Source organism: Sitophilus oryzae, unplaced genomic scaffold, assembly GCF_002938485.1.
Source record: "Sitophilus oryzae breed Bouriz unplaced genomic scaffold, Soryzae_2.0 scaffold_1712_pilon_pilon, whole genome shotgun sequence".
NCBI classification, from domain to species: domain Eukaryota; kingdom Metazoa; phylum Arthropoda; class Insecta; order Coleoptera; family Curculionidae; genus Sitophilus; species Sitophilus oryzae.
Genome location: NW_022146405.1, coordinates 124602 through 144056, shown reverse-complemented (window position 1 = coordinate 144056; position 19455 = coordinate 124602). Strand labels below are relative to the sequence as shown.

The 19455-nt window shown below is 33.2% G+C and overlaps 2 protein-coding genes across 4 annotated transcripts; one reads left to right on the top strand and one right to left on the bottom strand.

The window, feature by feature from the left end:
- Positions 1 to 928: 928 nt before the first annotated feature.
- LOC115881296 (peroxisomal membrane protein PEX14) lies at positions 929 to 7525 on the bottom strand. 3 transcript variants are annotated; one of them, XM_030898723.1, is made up of 7 exons: positions 7430 to 7525; positions 7139 to 7372; positions 6737 to 7042; positions 6460 to 6686; positions 1307 to 1507; positions 1170 to 1226; positions 937 to 1114 (listed from the first exon to the last, which is right to left on the bottom strand). In XM_030898723.1, exons 2-6 carry the CDS (start codon positions 7211 to 7213, stop codon positions 1205 to 1207), a joined length of 831 nt encoding a protein of 276 aa, XP_030754583.1. In that variant the 5' UTR covers positions 7214 to 7372; positions 7430 to 7525; the 3' UTR covers positions 937 to 1114; positions 1170 to 1204. The 3 variants fall into 3 exon arrangements, with proteins under 3 accessions (XP_030754582.1, XP_030754583.1, XP_030754584.1); XM_030898722.1 differs by lacking the exon at positions 1170 to 1226 and having other exon boundaries at positions 929 to 1114; XM_030898724.1 differs by lacking the exons at positions 937 to 1114; positions 1170 to 1226 and having other exon boundaries at positions 1303 to 1507.
- Positions 7526 to 7711: 186 nt separating this feature from the next.
- Positions 7712 to 9486, top strand: LOC115881299 (THAP domain-containing protein 1-like). The gene is made up of 2 exons (XM_030898726.1): positions 7712 to 8075; positions 8184 to 9486. The coding sequence occupies exons 1-2, from the start codon at positions 8005 to 8007 to the stop codon at positions 8737 to 8739; spliced, it is 627 nt and encodes a 208-aa protein (XP_030754586.1). The 5' UTR covers positions 7712 to 8004; the 3' UTR covers positions 8740 to 9486.
- The last annotated feature ends 9969 nt before the right edge of the window (positions 9487 to 19455 follow it).

Sequence of the window (19455 nt, the reverse complement as noted above, 5' to 3'; positions counted from 1 at the left end):
AAAGAGAGTGCCGAAATTAAGAGTCCCAATCTATTCCAACTGACTTCGGAAAAACTATACCTATTCTGACTGAAGTCCTCCTACTCTGGGTGCCTGCTCACCAAGAGATAGAAGGCAATGAAAAAGCAAATGATCTAGCTAGAAAAGGAGCGCACACACCACTAACTAGACTAGAACCGTTCTGCTTTCCAAGTGGTAACTAACTCAAGGCGGAACTCAAGAACTTGGAAGACTCCATAAGCAACCTGGAATGGAAATCTTGCAATGGTTTAAGACACTCGAAGACGTTTCTGAGGGCTTACGATCAAGAAAAATCAAAGATCTTCCTGGATTTAAGTAAGAACAATCTTCGGATTGTCACGGGGTTTTTAACAGGACACTGTCTCCTCAATGAACACCTCAGTAGATTGAAACTAAGAAACGGCGAATGCAGATTCTGTGGGGAAAATGGGGAAACACCAGTACACCTCATCACTGAGTGCGCCGAGACGACAACCATTCATGCCATGAACTTTGGTACGACTAATATTGGAGATGGAGAATTACCCTCTATAAAACCGTCCCAGATACTGGCTTTTGTCAAAGCCCTGGGACTGTATGATGAGTTATAACTCAAGAAAGGGGGACACAATAGATCTGTAAGGTCACAGTGATTACCCTCCTCCAACTCATTCTAAAAAAAAATTCTAAAAATTCTGAGAGTATGATAAAAAAAAACTATTTATTAGGCGGAATTTCGAGAACCGTATATCTGTTTATAATTTTAGGTGATTTCCATAAACCATGCGTGAAATATTGCACGTTTTATGTTAAAATTGTATGTTTTTAATTGTGTAATAAAAAATATTAAATAAATCTATTGACCTCTGGGACACAGTCTGGGATATGGACATCATAGGTAATTAATTTAAGAAAAGAAATAAAACACCGATTCCCAATTTCTTTTTACTTTAAAATACCTTGTAAATAGTTATTTCAATTGATAAGTAGATAATTTAAAATATACCTGTTAAAAAACTTCAGAAAGGACAAGATGAATTAATCTGGTATACTTTCTTCTCGGCTACTTTTTTTACTATGGCATGACTCTGTATCATAATCTCTAGCTGAGCATCTGAAAAATTAATCAAATAGAATTATCAGTGCTAAAAGTTATAAGTTATAATTACTTTACAACATTAATTTTGATATCTATGTCAATCAACTATAATATATCCTCATGGTTACTAAAAAAAAATTAGAGAACATGCTAAATTTCCTGTCTTTTTTTTGTGTTCAAACATGTAAAAATTTATTCAATAATTACATTATTTCAAGACTAGATTCGCTGGTCTTCATGCCATGCTCGTGTTCTGAAGATCCAGACCCGGATCCAAATTCAAGAAGTTCCTCCTTAGTTTCTTCACTGTCGCCCTCTTGTTCTGGTTGTTGATGCACACTAGACAATTGCCACGCTGGAATAGAAGGTGGTACCACAGGACTGTTGGCTACTGATGGAAACTGTTTTCTAAAAATAGTAAACATGATACATTAAGACAAAAAATATTTAGTATTATATACATATATAGGATGATTCACGGCGATGGCACGTTAGACGTTTATGGAGGTGATGGAATTCCAACCGGTGATGGAATTTTTATTAAATTTTGGATTTTTATATAAAGGCACCAACAGATGGTGTCCAAAAAATCGGTATTTTGTAAATATCTCAAAAACTATGCCTTTTTCGCAAAAATTTGAAGAGGGCAAAATTTACTATATGTTTAGGCACAAGATCCCTGAAAATTTTACAATTTTGCGTAATGATATACATATAGTCGATTTTCCGAAATCAAATGTCGATTAGGGTTCACTAAAACTAGTTTCAGTTTAGTTTCTTCAATTTTCTCATGAAACAGTGGCGTATCATTAATTTATGAATAATTAATTGTCGTGCTGGAGAGCATTCATTGCGAACTTACCATCAGGTTCAGCATTGGTCTGGTTGTATCAAAGATGCCGAAGAATGGGGTTGGAAGAAAACAAAAAAAGGCATTACTCCAGTCACAACGTTGAAATATCCAGCTCCAAAATCCCTATTGGCATTTGTATCCTGTAAATGCAAAATCGAAAACTATGGTAAAGACTGTGGATGCAGAAAAGCAGGATTAAAATGTTCAATGATTTGTGCATTCTGCAATGGGAAATCACTGAAGTGTCACTCGACGAATCCGATGAAGAGGAGTTGGACTTGCCTGTAGATATCCCTCTGGCAGCTGAAGATAAAGAGTTGGGCGAATTGAGAGACCACCCTGATGAGCCCAGCACAGCAGGCACGATCGACTTTGACATCAATGAGCCAGGTCCGTCGGGCTTGTGCAGATAAGTTAAAGTTTTTAATTTACCTAGTGGAGTAGGCCTTCGGGGAGACGACGTTAAAATAAACGGGCCATGTACTTTACCTCTTGGGTGGTGTGGAAACAAGTACATATTTTCAATAATTAAAATTAATTATTCATAAATTAATGAGCGATTAATGTCGCCACTGTTTCATGACAAAATTGAAGAAACTAAACTAAAACTAGTTTTAGTGAACCCTAATCGACATTTCATTTCGGAAAATCGACTATATGTATATCATACTTTACGCCAAATTGTAAAATTTCCGGGGATCTTGTGCCTAAACGGTTGACTTTAGCGAAAATTTTCATAGAACCTTTTTTATAGGAAATTTTATTCTCTTTGATTTTGCTCTCTTCAAATTTTTGCCAAAAACGCATACTTTTTGAGATATTTACAAAATTCCGATTTTGGGCGCCATCTTGGTAAGATGGAAATGGAAATGTGCATTTTATGGATTTTAGTTAAGGACCCCAAAACCTATAAACCTGCAAAGTTTCAAAACTTCCGGACTTTTTTCCAAGCAAAAATCCTCTATGACTGAACTAGATCATGGATAAGAATAAGCATTATTTGTAGAATCATGAATTAAACATTTTTAAAGTAGAAATTTGGGTTATAAGTTAAAGAAAGTCGATATATTCGATCTGTCTAAATAAACTGATTGGATATTACACAGGGGGATCAAAAATATTATTTATTTCCGTTTGTTATAAAATTGCTCATATTATTTGCATTGCTTAAAAAAATCAAAAGACTAATAAAACTGCGTCTCAACAATATATCATCATGTTCCTATACCTAAACTGACCTAAACCTTCAGGTTTCTTAAGTAGAGCTATTTAAAAATTAATAATTCTCTTATTATAGGTGTATATTATGTATGTATTCCGTTGCTTACCTCGGTTATGGTTTTATGTTCCGTTCTATCGGTTTCCTGAAAGTTTTCTTATTACGGAACACAGTTCCTGAAAAATTCGGTTATAACTGTCACCAAACTAACCAGCGCGAGAAGGCTGGTTTTTCTGGTTTTGTTTGTCAATGTCATTTATGTGACAGAAATCTAGCAAATATTGGAAGTTGGAGTGAAATTCTCATTTAATTTCTAAAATTTGTAATAATATTTTGTATTTACATCCAAAAGCAATGGAGGTAGGCAGTAAAGGTAAATAAATTTCATTAACTAAATGGAATGACTTTTTAGGACCATTTAAACTTATCATGCAGCCATTGTTTCTTAAAGTCAGGAACATTTAAAGAAAACATGAACAACAAGACAACGGGTAATCGTGAATGTTTTGTAAGCTATAAAAACATAAATATTGATTAGATTTGTTTATTTATTATTGATCTATTTTAATATTGGACCTGCAAATCTTCACTTGATATGTCTAACGAGTTTAACAGTTTATTAATAAAGTACTTTTCAATATTAAACTCCATTGAAAAGAAGAAGCAAACGTAAAAGCAGAGAACAGGTACATTAAAAATGCACAAAAGATAAATTTTACAATAAAGCTATTGAAATTTAGAAAATGTCAATATTTGACGTTTCCAGTATCTTACTAAACCGTTCCGTATCAAACCGATATTTTTCAGGAACCGCTCTTTACCGTAATTTACGGTCTGGTTCGCCTGGTTTTCAACGGAATACAGCCATAGTTTCATTTCATAAATGTCGTTACCACGACAATTTTAGAAATGTAGCAGGTAAACTCTAATTGACACTTATAAAGTTTGAATATTTGTCATGGTAACGATTTTTTTTTCGATTTTTTTAAACGAAACAATTATAATCGAATTATTATCTTTTAAATGGCTTTACTGAAGAAACAAAGCAATTTTATTTGGGTTTCGATTTTTTAAATAATATACATAGGCTTGAATTTAAAATAACAATAATTTAAACGATTTAATAACAAACGGAAATAATTATTTTTTCTGGCCTCTCTGTTTGATATCCAATCAGTTGATTGCTATCCATGTATTCATGCATGGTGGGCGGAAAAAGCACTCTAGGGTGGGGATCCTTGACAGTTCTGTTTGACGATTCATTTGACACATTTGAATTTGATTTGAAATTTTATGGATTTGTCAGTCTTTACGGAGCTTATTTTATGTCATTTATTATTTATTCTACTACTGATAGTTGTATAAAGGTAGTAAATCTAGATGGAAATTGTGGCAGAACTTAAATTAACAGTGACACTATCGCGATTTATCGAAAAAGACTCTAAGATAGTTGGTTGTGTAGCGTGCGGTAGATCTCGGCAAATATCGAGTGAAATAATGGAACAACTTTTCGCTAGTAAGTGACTATATAATATACATACGTGTAGTAAACCGATCATTTATGAAATTCACTTAAATTAACTAATTATATATTGTTTCTTGCCTTTTTGCTTTTATTTACTACTTGTCAAAGATTAGCTGTCAAAGAATTTAGATACGTCAATTTGATTTACCAGATTTACCTGCTTCAGTAGCGTATCGGATGTTTGTGTTAATAAATAATTATTATAACTTATCTATTTTTATTTGAATTATATATTTTTGTAACAATTTTAATAACTACCAACATTTATTCACAACGTCAAATAAAACAACATATTATTGAGTCTACCCCACGTCTACCCTACATCATAGTTTTACATTTTTTAAATAAAATTAGAACGGCACTGATAAACCGGAATTTAAGTCGGCCGTATTTGAGGCCCATCGCGGTGGACCTAAGATTTTTCATATGCTCCTTCCTTAGTCTTCTTATTCAAAGATTTAGACAGATCAAATCAAATATGTCGAGTTTCCTTAACTTATAAACTGAATTTTAGCTTTCAATTTTTAATATGCCGAATTTACGATTTAACTAATGCTTATTGAAGATCATGTTTTTGTCAATTTTACGCACGTTTTATTTTTTATCTCGAAAACTATTAAAGATTGGTATAGGTTAGTATAATAGAAAAAACCTGTGATTTGGGAGTAGTTTCGAAAAATATAATATACCGGGGGTTCCATTTAAAATAACAAAGATGCTACTACTTTTAGTATGAAGCTGCAACACTGTAATGCTGAAAATAATTTAGACAGGTGGAGCAGGCGCCTTTATGTAAAAATCCAGATTTTAAAAACCGATTTTTTTTCCTAAAATGGCCCTTCTAGTATTTACTACATTTTTTGTCTCTTGTTTTTATAAACGCCACCGCACATTTTGAGGAAAAAAAAAATTTCCGAAGCTGACTTCCAAATAATATGTCACATCAAGCTATGGAGGCGTATAAAATCTATTATGCTCTTAATAATCTAGTTGGGGAAAATATGAAATTTTACGTTTTAATATGTTAGTATTAAAAGTTATATTTCACAAAAAGCTTCATAAAAGCTTGAAAAAAATTAATAACTTTTAAATTAACGTTCGGGTTTGTTTTTGATTGACGCCCCCTTGATTTACAAAACGAAAATCGGTCGTCCGTTGAGTTGGAAAATATTTATATACTAAAATTTATGTAGGGGTGGGGTAGTTTTCAAACTTCCTGAATTTTTTTTTAATTTTTGTAAATGTCAAATGTTAAAGCACTTAGCAAAACATAGGCACCCAAAATCTCATTAAAATTGGAATAACTTTTCTTAAAATATTTAAAAAAATGTGTTTATTTTTTAAAAGTTTGATGCCCTCTAGCGGACAAACTTTTATAGAGGTACAGCACTTTTATAGAGGTAAATTGTGCCAAAAGAACTTATTTCGATTCCAAAAATACTTAGTGCTATGTCCACGGAATATTGAGACATCCCTGTATATACTTAATAATGTGAAAATAAAAAAATATATGTACATATAACTCATATTTTTTACATACATATACCGAACGGTACATACATTTTTTGATTTTTTACAGTACCTACATATACCTTACTTATTTAAATATTATGATAGTAAATAATCAATTACATGAATATTACTATTAAAACTCCAAATAAGAAATCTAATTTTTAGACATTACAAACCATATTTTTGTTCATAGATATATAATTATTTTGATGATTTATATTTAGTTTAGTATTACTTGAAATTTAAAATACCTTGTTAACAGAAGACCTTTTACAGTTGCCACCTCAGACTGAAGATTTTTTAACTGAGAAACCATATCATCTTCTGTATAAAAAGTGATTTTGTTCACTTCTGATTTGACGTCGTTTAAACTAATTTTAATATCATTTATGGAATTCTCTACGTTTTTTTCCAAGTCCCCTATTTTATCTTCTACACTTTTCTTTTTCCTTCCAAATAAAAACGGTGCTATATATTTCTAAAAACTTAAGAAAAGTAAAAAAATATCAAAAAAATATTTTATCTTACCTCATAAAATTTATGTAAGACGTATGCAACAATACTAAAGAGCGCTATATTTTGTACTAAATCACGGACTTTGTCAAATAATGTAATTTGTGTTGACATCGATTTTTGATATGGATTTAAACTATAGCTATATGGTGGTGATGGACTAGATAACTGCTGTTCATGATGTGTATATGCTCCAGATTTTTCACAAGCAATTCGTATTTCTTCATCAGATAACCCTCGTCTTTGTAAAAAGTTTTGTTTTTGGGCTAAAGAACTGTTTATGACTTTTGGATTCTGTAAAAACTTTATAGCTGTATTTACCTAAAATGCATAAGGCAGTCCAGTGAAAATGAAAAGGAAAAACAAAATATATCAAAGTATTTAAATCGTTTAATTCTTTATTTTTATTGAACTCACCAATTCTTCTCTAATGGGTGAATTCAGATGATTTGTTTCACTATTGGTTCGATCAACGTTTGTAACTGAAGCCATTTCTTGTAAAAAATCTGATATTAATTTACAGTTTGAGCTTACAATTCAAAGTTCATAACAGAAACCGAAATTAATAGTGGTGATTGGTGATACAGTTTAACGGCTATACACTTTACTACAAACTAGAGGCATGCCAAACTCAGGCTTTTGAAGTCTAGACTACAAGTAAAAAGAGTTAAAATTTTATTATTTTTACCAATTTACTGCCTGGCTTACAAATTGTCAATAGATAACCCCCAAATTATTTTGTTTTTAACATGCATTTGACATGTTTATTGACTATTTTTCTGTCACATCTGACAACCCTGAACTAACCATTGAGCAAAAGCAAATATCGGACTACAAGAGGTAACAAGAGGTCATGATCATATATATTTTTACGTCCATATATATTTTATATATGATCTAGAGAGTAAACGCTCCTTTTTTTGATCTTTCTCATTCTGCTCATAATTCTACTTGCTCGCCCATCCTTTATCTATGTCCCATAGATTAAGAAAGAGTAAACTATGCCCATAACTGCTTCAACGAGCGGCAGCAAGTTAATTTTCAAGAAACCATATAAGAAACACAAAACAATAAGAAATTTAAATATCCAGAAAATAAATATTTAAACAATTCCTTCAAATAAACACCTTTTTAAAGTGACCGGGAAGGTAGAAAAGTTAATTATACATAGGTACTATCTGTACTTATTGTATATTGCCAGAAGATAATTGTAAATAATCAACACATTTCTAGAAATTTTACTTTTGTTAAAAAGATTCCAAGCTTTATATAAAACTGCAGTTATGGTACAATCATGTAGTGCTTACAATTGTACTGAGCGGTATAAACCTGGTTCAGGTGTATCATTTCATGTGTAAGTATGATAGCTGTGTACAATAGTTCATTTAATAAATACTTATCAATGCTGTTGTATACATATTATTATAATTTTCTTTATTCATAAGTACTAAATAACTTGCAGATTTCCTGATGATCCAGAGATTAAGAAAAAATGGCTTGTCAATATGCGACGTAAAAATTTTACGCCAACCAAATATACTAGACTTTGTTCCAAACATTTTGCACCTAGTTGTTACTTTAAAAATGGTTGGAGTTCAAAGAAAGCTCTTAAATTGGATGCTGTTCCTACTATATTTTCTTTTCCTGATCAACCAGAGAATGAGAGTCATATTGAGGATTCCCCTGAATCCAGTAGTTGTCAAGATGATATTGATATGTTACTGGAAAACAAACCCGATACAAATCATATATTTTTACCGAGGCATGAAGAATCCACACCCGAAACTTCTTCAGATACAGGAGGAAAAAGTTCAAAAAGAAAGAAACGGCAAACTTATCTTGGCGATTTTAAAGAGACACAATTAGTGAATGAAAAATACAAATTTACAGTTAAAAGAATACTTACAAAGAAACAACAACAAATAAAAATGCTCCAGCAAAGGAATAGAAGACTTGAACAAAAGGTTGCTAAACTGACATCTATATTAAATTACATTTTAGAACAGGAGAGTGATTGAGAGATAATAACTGTTCTCTTTTCCAATGGTATCAGTTTTATCAATGGGCTACCAACCAAAATAAGTTGGGAAGATAATGTGTCATAAATATGACAAAATAATTGATTTGATGTTTTAAACAATTTAATTAAATTGTTAATTAAATTAATGAGTTAATTTCATATAGACTGTACAATGGGATGATCCCTGACAGTCATAGTTCTATCTGTCCTTTTAATCAATCAAAAGGCAAATTTTCTGTCATTTTTGAATGCCATCTGTTCAAATCTTCCCTGAGTTGTTGGACAGACTATATATTTTGAGTTACTATTTAAGTGGTAAGGATTGTACAAACACTAAAAAACATTTGATTTAAAGCTAAGAAAATCATTGTAATAAACTTTATACTGTATCTGTGTACCAATATCCTCTGGTTGTGTGCTAGGAAGTAAATTTTCCTCAATTTGTTTTTGTGCTTCCGAATAATGACTTCAGCTCATTTGCTAGCTCAGAATTAGAATTATTAGAGTTAAGCAACTCGCATTTTTATTGGAGGACATTGTTATAAAATTCTTAATCTAAGGTTATAAACTGCCCGTCAAATTAAATACGACAGCGCGATTTTTTTACTCATTTTCAACGAGTTGTAACTTTGAAAAAAATGGACCAATTTTGTTGATTTTTTTAGCATATTAAAGATCGGTTATTGTAAATTGATCTGATTTTTCTCAATTTTGTATGAGATTTAGTTTTCTATGATATACAGGGTGTGAAAAAAAGGAATGTAACTTTTGTGTTGCTGCCATTTTGCTAAAAAACAAAATTTAACTATAATTATAAGTTCTGGGTATAGCTAAGACTAATATCTCGGGACGTATTTGGAATTTTTACGATAACTCATCTGGAATAAAAGATAATCACTTTTTACTCTAACTTGTATTTTTCTACCTTTCTTAAGAGATATGCTAACAAAACTGAAATTAACTTTAACATTGTAGGATATTCGTTACTTTTACAATGTGAAATTAAAAAAAAAACCTAAGTTGCAGCTAAACTACAGATTTTTAGACACAAAAAGAGTTTTTACATTGTCTAATATCAAATACGTGTCGAGCTTTTATATTAACCTTATGGGCTGTTAAGTTCAGAATATTAAAAAAATAATTTTACTTTTTCGCTGGTCGTATTTTTAAGAGATCCTGTATTATACTGCGTTAGTTAAATAATTTTTTTTTAATTTCACATTAGTAACGAATATCCTACAATTTTAAAGTTAATTTCAGTTTTGTTAGCTTATCTCTTATACAGGGTGGTCCGAATTGTATTCCGGAAACTTCGGCAGCAGATTCTGCAGATAAAAATAAGTAAAAAAGTTCGTATAAATGAATGCCCTAAAATGCTTAATTTCGGAGATACAGGGTGTAGAAGTTTCATTTTTATTTCGATTTTTTCCAAATAATTTCTGAAGTAACCTCAACATTTGGATGAAAATTGGTGTCTGGAAGTTTTTTGACATGAGAAATTTGATTTTGATGTCAATATGACTCCTATTTGTACAGGGCGCCATCTACATTTGTTTTAACTGTTTTGGAGAGTAATAACTTTTCGTCCGTACCTGTATAAAACTACTGAGTGAAAAAATATACATTTCTGTGACTTTTTACGTAAAAAATGTCCCTTGGTAAAAGTCGCTACGAACAACCAATTTCTCAAGATATTTAGAATGGAAATAGTCAATACATGTCAAATACGTTTAAAATAAAGTATACAGAGGGTACCGCTTAAATTCCTGTCCCGATATTGAAGGATGGCTATAGAATTTCAATACATTTCCTACATAAGTCTATCCTTGTATTGTAGGAGGTTTGACTAAACAAGGATGAACCTATGTCTTGAAACATTCGACTCGATTTTCTGTCCTCCTTCAATACTGGGACGTAAATCCTCTCATTGCTCTTATGGGGAGGCCGTCGTATATATTATTTAAACGTATTTGATACATGTCATTATTGACAAAAAATAGGCATGTTGAGTAGACAGATATTTGACTGAAATGATAAATTTGGGAACTTTTTATTTTTTTTTAATTAATCTTAAATTTTTCCGAGAAAAAATGATGATAAAGAACTTTTAGCACAAAAACATTTCAAATTTATGATTTCAGCCTAATAACTATTTAGTCAACATGCTTAATTTATGACAAAGATGACAGGTTTTGATAATTTCGATTCCAAATATCTCGAGAACCATTACTCGTAGCGATTTTTACTAAGAGACATTTTTTACGTAAAAAACGTTGTAAATGCATATTTTTTTACTCAGTTGTTTTATACAGGTACGGACGAAAAGTTATTACTCTTCAAAACAGTTAAAAATATGTAGGTGGCGCCCTCTACAAGTACGAGTTATATTGACATGAAAATCAAATTTGTCGTCAAAAAACTTCCAGACACCAATTTTCATCCAAATATTTACGTTACAGAAATTATTTGGAAAAAATCGAAATAAAATTGTTAATTCTACACCTGTATCTCCAAAACTAAGCATTTTAGGACATACATTTGTACCAACTTTTTTACTTATTTTTATCTGCAAAATATGCTGCCGAAGTTTCCGGAATATAGTTCGGACCACCCTGTATAGAAAGATAGTAAAAATACAAGTCAGAGTAAAAATTTATTATCTTTTATTCCCGATGAGTTATCGTAAAAATTCCAAATACGTCCCGAAATATTAGTCTTAGCTATACCCAGAACTTATAATTCTAGTTAAATTTTGTTTTTTAGCAAAATGGCAGCAACACAAAAATTACATTCCTTTTTTTCACACCCTGTATATCATAGAAAACTAAATCTCATACAAAATTTAGAAAAATCAGATCAATGTACGAAAAACGATCTTTAATATGCTAAAAAAAATCAACAAAATTGGTCCATTTTTTTCAAAGTTACAATTCGTTGAAAATAAGTAAAAAAATCGCTGTGGTATTTAATTTGCCGTTTATTTATTTCAAACCAATAATCAACGAGAATATTCCTATAATTTAACAAAATTACTGTAAACCACTATAAATACGAATTGTTGGTTAGGTTCAATTGTTTTTCTTTTCTTAAATAAATTTAAGTGTTAACATTATTGGGCATTTGCATAAAAGTGTGTTTTTTGGTTGGTATCCCATAAAATTTGTGGGCTATTGAGGAAACAAAATGTATAGATTACAGAAATAAATTGAAAATAATATTTATATTAAAACAGCACTATAAGTCACTTTTTCAAAGATGTCCTTTAAATCCTCAAATTTAATAGCTGTTAGTAAGATGTTTCACTTCAAATATGCGCACATAGTGCACACACTGTTTTTTTTCTGTAGTCTATATAGGGTGGCGCCTCCCATACGACGCGGAGGCAGGTTCTACAGGGTTTCCCTAAACAAAAAGTTACAAATCAAAGTTGTGTTTGTATTAGAACACCCTGTATAAAATCGACACCTGTATATTAATCAATTTTGGAATTCTAGAAAAAATTAAGGTGAGTTTTATTAAAGAAGCAGAAGCATATGACTGTGTAATGTAAAGTTTTGACGTGTTTAACATTTTCTGGAAATGACGAATAAACTTCAAATTTGATAAAAGCTACCTAAATTGTAATTTGCCCTGTATAGTTTGATATTTGGTAAAAATAATCATTGTAGGTATGTTAAACCAAATTAAAATTTGTCTCGAAAAGTTATACAGAGGGAGACAAAATTAATATTAAACATTTAGTCACTTAAAAGCTAGTTACTTTTTTATTTTAACTCTTTATAGGCACTAATTATTTTCTAGTTTGATCACATTGATTTCAAAAAAACCGGGTGCGTCTAAAAAGTGGTTCACCCCATAACTTTTTCATTTTTTCAGATTAAAAAACGAGATTTGGTATGTTAGTATAAGACATAAATTAGGATTGATTGATATATTCAATTATTTTTGGTCACTTCCTGTTTTACCGGAAATGACAATAACTTTTGATTTTTAAATGACACCCTCGTTATTTTGTTACTTTATTCGATTTAAAATGACACTCTGAATAGAATGACCTATCATATGTCAACTTTTGACATTTGACTTTTTACAAAATTGTGTTTTAAATTTCAATCTAGAGTATCATAGCTGTGTTAAAAACACTAAGAATGCCTTGGAAAAATAGATTTGATTGTCTAATGTTTCTAGTGTCTTGTCCTGGCCAGTTAAAAGATGTCCAAATCGTATTTTTAAATAATATCTCAATTTTTTCAAATAGAACGAGTTTGGCTCAGCATATTTGAAAAAAAAAACATTATTTTACAAATAAGTTGGTACCGCACACTATTTCGAGTCAAATTGTCGTTATGAACCGCATGTTGTAATTTCAAATAAACCATATTCGAAAACGTTAAAAGTTGACATGATATGTCATTCTATTCAGATATATTAGGGTTGCCTACCCCTTAGACAAACATTTTCCTCAAAGATGAAAAAATTTCCACATCGGGTGTTGTGTACCGTGTGGCCAACTAAGAATGGACGCCGCCGCCGGCTGTATCTCAGAAACTACTTATTGTATAACTTTGGAAAACAAATTCTAATAAGTAAATCGACTAAGAAAGAAATCGCTGGAAATTATTGTCAAGTTCGAAAAATGTCCGCTAGGGGGCGTTTCTCTGATAGCAGGATTTTTCTCAAAAATATGCAGGTGAATAGGTATTTTAAATATTACTATTGTAATCATCGAGAAATTTGTAATTTTTTTGGTGTGGAATATTTTGCTCCATCTCATAAAAAAGTGGTGGGGGAAGGTTAAAGTTGCTTTTCTTAAAATAAGGATAACTCTGGTTTAGGTTAGCCGATTTAAACAAACTAGGGCTCATTTAAAAGGGCTTTTCTTCCTTAATAATCTCCAGTATACATTTTGTTTGCATAAATTTTTTCGTGGTAGCTATAGGATGCTGTTTGATATCATAACAGATATTGCGCTTTTGCATAAAAAAAATTAAATAGGAGGCTATATTTTTCTATGCACAGTTAAATAGAGCACAAAATTTCCAAAATATTAGCGCCAAACCGCAACTTTCTATCTTTTCTGTAACGGGATATATTAAGATGATAAATCATACTAGGCTGTCGCCTTGGATTATAAGGTCTAAAAATTATAGTAGCAGGCTAGGAAACAAAAAGAGGTAAATTGGTTACGTCATAATATCATAAACATATATTTTAATTTCATTTTAATACCATTTAATTGTTATTTATCCATGTTCGTTCTTGATTCGACCCCATAAATTAAAACCCATACATATTGAATCCGATAACATAGCTGGCCATGGAAATATGCCGCTCCAGCGTCTCTATCTACTAAAGTAACTAAGTACCGTATGATCGAATAAAAACGGCGTCAGCGATGGCTATGAAATGAAGATCGCTGTCATTTTATATGTAAAATTATATGGGAAATGTCATCTTTTCAATTTTCAATTTCAAAAGTGTACTTTATTTTTTAAAAAATATAAAAATTTTTGTTAACAAAGCATAAATATTCCTAAATCTAAACCTAAATTAAAAAAAATTGGGTAAATATAAGATAGAAATACATCCATTTAAACAAACAAACAGTATTCAGAAAAATAGGTGTAAAAAAGTAAGTAAAATAACATATACAATATACAGAATAAAGAGAAAATTAAAAATAACGCTAAAAAGAATAAGTCAGACTACCAAGCAATTCTAGACTCTAAACACTAATATCAAGGGAGCCCCGGTAGAATTCGTCAACGCTGTAAAATGCCTTATTTAAAAGTTCCCTTTTCAGTAGTCTCCGGAAGGTTTTTATGGAATTAACCAATCTTAAAGCAACCGGCAGATGATTAAAGATCTTTCGGCCCTCATATATTATAGATCTTTTGACCAATGTGCTATTTGGAAGTGGTAAGGGCAGATTCAGATTCAGGGTTTGGCGGGTAACAATATTGGGTATAGGACCCTGTAGTCTGATACGATTTTTAAAAATAAGGGATGATGTTTCCAGAATAAAGAGACATGGTAGTGTAAGAATTTTTTGAGCTTTGAAGTGTTGTCTACAGGATTCATTAAGTGGTACATTTACAATAAATCGTACGGCCTTTTTTTGTAAAATAAAAAGAATGTTTAGTAGACCCTGATTAGCCACACTCCATAATGGTATTCCATACCGTAGATGAGACTCAAACAAACTAAAATAGACCGTCCTTGCCACTTGTGAACCCAGTTCTTCCCTAATTGCCCTAACAGCAAAGCATCCAGAAGACAACTTGCCACTTAAGGCCAGAATATGGTCTTCAAATCGCAGATTTCTATCAATAATAATTCCTAGGAATCTAGTCGCAGGAATTCCTGCAAGCAAACCCCCCTCGAAATGTAGATTTGCGATGTTACACCTAAGCCCAACAAAATGCGTCTTGGATAAATTTAAACAAAGGTGATTTGAGTTAAACCACTCTTTAATGAAGGATAAGTTCTTGCTTATGATCGTCATTTCCAAGCCAACTGGACGCCATTTTTTTTTCGATCATACGGTATTATCTATTAAGTACTAAAGTAAGTGGTATCCTTTCTTGGATACACAAATATCCCACACATTCATACCAAATAAGAGGCACAACTGCACCAACTGCATTCATGCTGATGAAATTGCAACAAATGCAATGTCATTATACCCTAACAAAATTGGCAATTCGTCTCTTAGAAATTATGGATAGTTAATTTCATTGAGATAATTAAAAAAATCCATTCATTCGCCATCCTAGAATTCCTACCTAAACATTTATCGCCCAAGGGTCTTGGTGCTGAACTACTTGTATCAAGGGTAGATTTGGACCAGTAGTAATGCATGTTCTTAAGATTCGCACGTTTGGTGCTATATGAAAAGTGACCCAAACGACATAAAGTTAAAGTGAGTGACCCAAACGACATAATAATAAATAACACAAACAACAGGTAGAACATGAAAATAAGTGAAATCAAGGACGAACATGGATTAATAACTAAATGACGTTACATGAAATAAACCCCCCAGTTTTCGGCCATACGAATTCGGCCGTTTTCTGTTAAAAGCAATATGGCGGCACAAAATTCCTAGAAATTTTAATAAAATAATTATTGATTGTTCGACTTTCGAACATTTTAATCCTAACTTAACCTACATATAGTTAACCAAAAAATTCGTAAAAATTATATGGATGGAGGATAATGTTATTAAAAAAAATTTTGACGGCATTTTTTTTAAGAAAACGCCCAAAATTCGGATGCATGAAAACTGAACTTAAACGTTTTGATAATTTGACGCAACCAATTTTCCTCTTTTTGTTTCCTAGCCTACTACTATAATTTTTAAACTATATAATCCTAAGCGGCAGCCTAACATGATCTCCGGTTAGAGAGAAGATAGAAAGTTGCTGTTTGCGCTGATATTTTGAAAATTTTGTGCTCTATTAACTGTGCAAAGAGAAATATAACCTCCTATTTAAATTTTTTATGCAAAAGCGCAATATCTGTTATGATGTCAAACAGCGCCCTCTAGCTCCCACAAAAAAAAATTAAATAAATATTCCTCCCGGAATAAAAACTTATACTGAAGATCATTAAGGAAGAAAAAGCTCTTTTAAACGAGCCCTAGTTTGTTTAAATCGGCTAACCCAAACCAGAGTTATCTCTATTTTAACGAAAGCAAGTTTAACCTTCCTCATCACTTTATTTTAGAGGAGAGATAGAGGAAAATGCTCTATCAAATAAATTGCAAATTTTTCGATGATTACAATAGTAATATTTACTTACTTATTTACTTACTTAGTTACTTACTTACCTACGTAAAATTTAAAATACCTGTTCACCTGCATATTTTTGAGAAAAACCCTGTTTTCTGATTAGCTATCAGAGAAACGCCTCCTAGCGGACATTTTTCGAACTTGAAAATAATTTCCAGATATTTCTTTTGGTCGATTTACTTATTAGATTTTTTTCCCAAAGTTATACGATAAGTAGTTTCTTAGATACAGCCGGCGTCTATTCTTAGTTAGTATACTATTCCGGTACATTGAAATAACTTTGATGTGTAACTATTTTAGACAACACCCTGTACAACTATGAATATTTAAAAAAATCTCTAAATTAACTTACATATGCTCATAAAATTTTTGAGCCTCATAAAATTTTTGGGGCCTCCGCGTTGTATGAGAGGCGCCACCCTGTATATGGGTATTGGCGCCAGTCAGTACTAATACGTCAAATGAACCAATGAGATTTTTTACATACATACTGCCATTACTCGCTGACGAGTATTTGACACGCATCAGAAGATGGTCACGCAAGGCGTTTTCTTTCATGAGCCTTTCTGTGACTGAAAAGCCCAATACGTGATGTTATTTGTCTACCGCACTCCGGACATTCAAAAATCTCATTGCTATGTTGCCTCTTAACTTTTTGGTTCTCGCTGTTAACTGAGTTTACAATTCTTCTCCATTGAGTTCTATTGTGAGCTGCTACTTCCCACTCATTCTGCATATTAATCCCCTTTAAGTTTTCGTGGAAAATGTCCTTGTACCTTTTGAGTTGTCCACCTGGCCTCCTCTTACCGTCTACAAGCTCACCGTAAAGCAGTGATTTTGGTATGCGGTTTTCTTGCATTCTGCATACGTGACCAGCCCATCTTAATCGGGATTTTGTAAAAAGATCGAGATTTTTTAAAAATTCAGACAGCAGTCAATTTTAAATTAAATCAACTCTCATTGGTTATTTGAAGTGTCAACCAGTGTAGCTACCGACAACCTTGGCTACCGACAGACAGAACGTCGTAGTGTCGCCAGCGACACATCAAAAGAACCAACGAAATTTGTACAAAATTCAAACAGCTGTCAATTTTAAATTTAAACAACTCCTATTGGCAGTGGCACAGCCAGGGGGGCTAGGGACTTAGCCCCCTCGGATGATGGGTCGTATAAAATTGGTTTTAACCTCAAATCCCCTGCCAAAACCCTGCTTATTGGTTCTTTAAGTGTCAACCAGTGTAGCTACCGACAACCTTGGCTACCGACAGACAGAACGTCGTAGTGTCGCCAGCGACACGTCAAAAGAACCAACGAAATTTGTACAAAATTCAAACAGCTGTCAATTTTAAATTTAAACAACTCCTATTGGCAGTGGCACAGCCAGGGGGGCTAGGGGTCTTAGCCCCCTCGGATGATGGGTCGTATAAAATTGGTTTTAACCTCAAATCCCTGCCAAATCCCTGCTTATTGGTTCTTTGAAGTGTCAACCAGTGTAGCTACCGACAACCTTGGCTACCGACAACCTTGGCTACCGACAGACAGAACGTCGTAGTGTCGCCAGCGACACGTCAAAAGAACCAACGAAATTTGTACAAAATTCAAACAGCTGTCAATTTTAAATTTAAACAACTCCTATTGGCAGTGGCACAGCCAGGGGCTTAGGGGTCTTAGCCCCTCGGATGATGGGTCGTATAAAATTGGGTTTAACCTCAAATCCCTGCCAAATCCCTGCTTATTGGTTCTTTGAAGTGTCAACCAGTGTAGCTACCGACAACCTTGGCTACCGACAGCCTTGGCTACCGACAGACAGAACGTCGTAGTGTCGCCAGCGACACGTCAAAAAAGAACCAACGAAATTTGTACAAAATTCAAACAGCTGTCAATTTTAAATTTAAACAACTCCTATTGGCAGTGGCACAGCCAGGGGGGGCTAGGGGTCTTAGCCCCTCGGATGATGGGTCGTATAAAATTGGTTTTAACCTCAAATCCCTGCCAAAACCCTGCTTATTGGTTCTTTGAAGTGTCAACCAGTGTAGCTACCGACAACCTTGGCTACCGACAACCTTGGCTACCGACAACCTTGGCTACCGACAGACAGAACGTCGTAGTGTCGCCAGCGACACGTCAAAAGAACCAACGAAATTTGTACAAAATTCAAACAGCTGTCAATTTTAAATTTAAACAACTCCTATTGGCAGTGGCACAGCCAGGGGGGCTAGGGGTCTTAGCCCCCTCGGATGATGGGTCGTATAAAATTGGTTTTAACCTCAAATCCCTGCCAAATCCCTGCTTATTGGTTCTTTGAAGTGTCAACCAGTGTAGCTACCGACAACCTTGGCTACCGACAACCTTGGCTACCGACAGACAGAACGTCGTAGTGTCGCCAGCGACACGTCAAAAGAACCAACGAAATTTGTACAAAATTCAAACAGCTGTCAATTTTAAATTTAAACAACTCCTATTGGCAGTGGCACAGCCAGGGGGCTGTCTTTAGCCCCCTCGGATGATGGGTCGTATAAAATTGGTTTTAACCTCAAATCCCTGCCAAAACCCTGCTTATTGGTTCTTTGAGTGTCAACCAGTGTAGCTACCGACAACCTTTGGCTACCGACAACCTTGGCTACCGACAACCTTGGCTACCGACAGACAGAACGTCGTAGTGTCGCCAGCGACACGTCAAAAGAACCAACGAAATTTGTACAAAATTCAAACAGCTGTCAATTTTAAATTTAAACAACTCCTATTGGCAGTGGCACAGCCAGGGGGCTAGGGGTCTTAGCCCCTCGGATGATGGGTCGTATAAAATTGGTTTTAACCTCAAATCCCTGCCAAATCCCTGCTTATTGGTTCTTTGAAGTGTCAACCAGTGTAGCTACCGACAACCTTGGCTACCGACAACCTTGGCTACCGACAGACAGAAC

Bases quoted from the DNA above. Each gene is read 5' to 3' on its own strand.
- LOC115881296 (XM_030898722.1), bottom strand. From the start codon at position 7,213: ATGGCTTCAGTTACAAACGTTGATCGAACCAATAGTGAAACAAATCAT. The intron at 7,043-7,138 runs GTGAGTTCAATA...TATGCATTTTAG, and splicing joins CACCCATTAGAGAAGAATTG to GTAAATACAGCTATAAAGTT. The intron at 1,115-1,306 runs GTAATTATTGAA...TTAATTTTTCAG, and splicing joins GAATCTAGTCTTGAAATAAT to ATGCTCAGCTAGAGATTATG.
- LOC115881299 (XM_030898726.1), top strand. From the start codon at position 8,005: ATGGTACAATCATGTAGTGCTTACAATTGTACTGAGCGGTATAAACCT. The intron at 8,076-8,183 runs GTAAGTATGATA...AATAACTTGCAG, and splicing joins TCAGGTGTATCATTTCATGT to ATTTCCTGATGATCCAGAGA.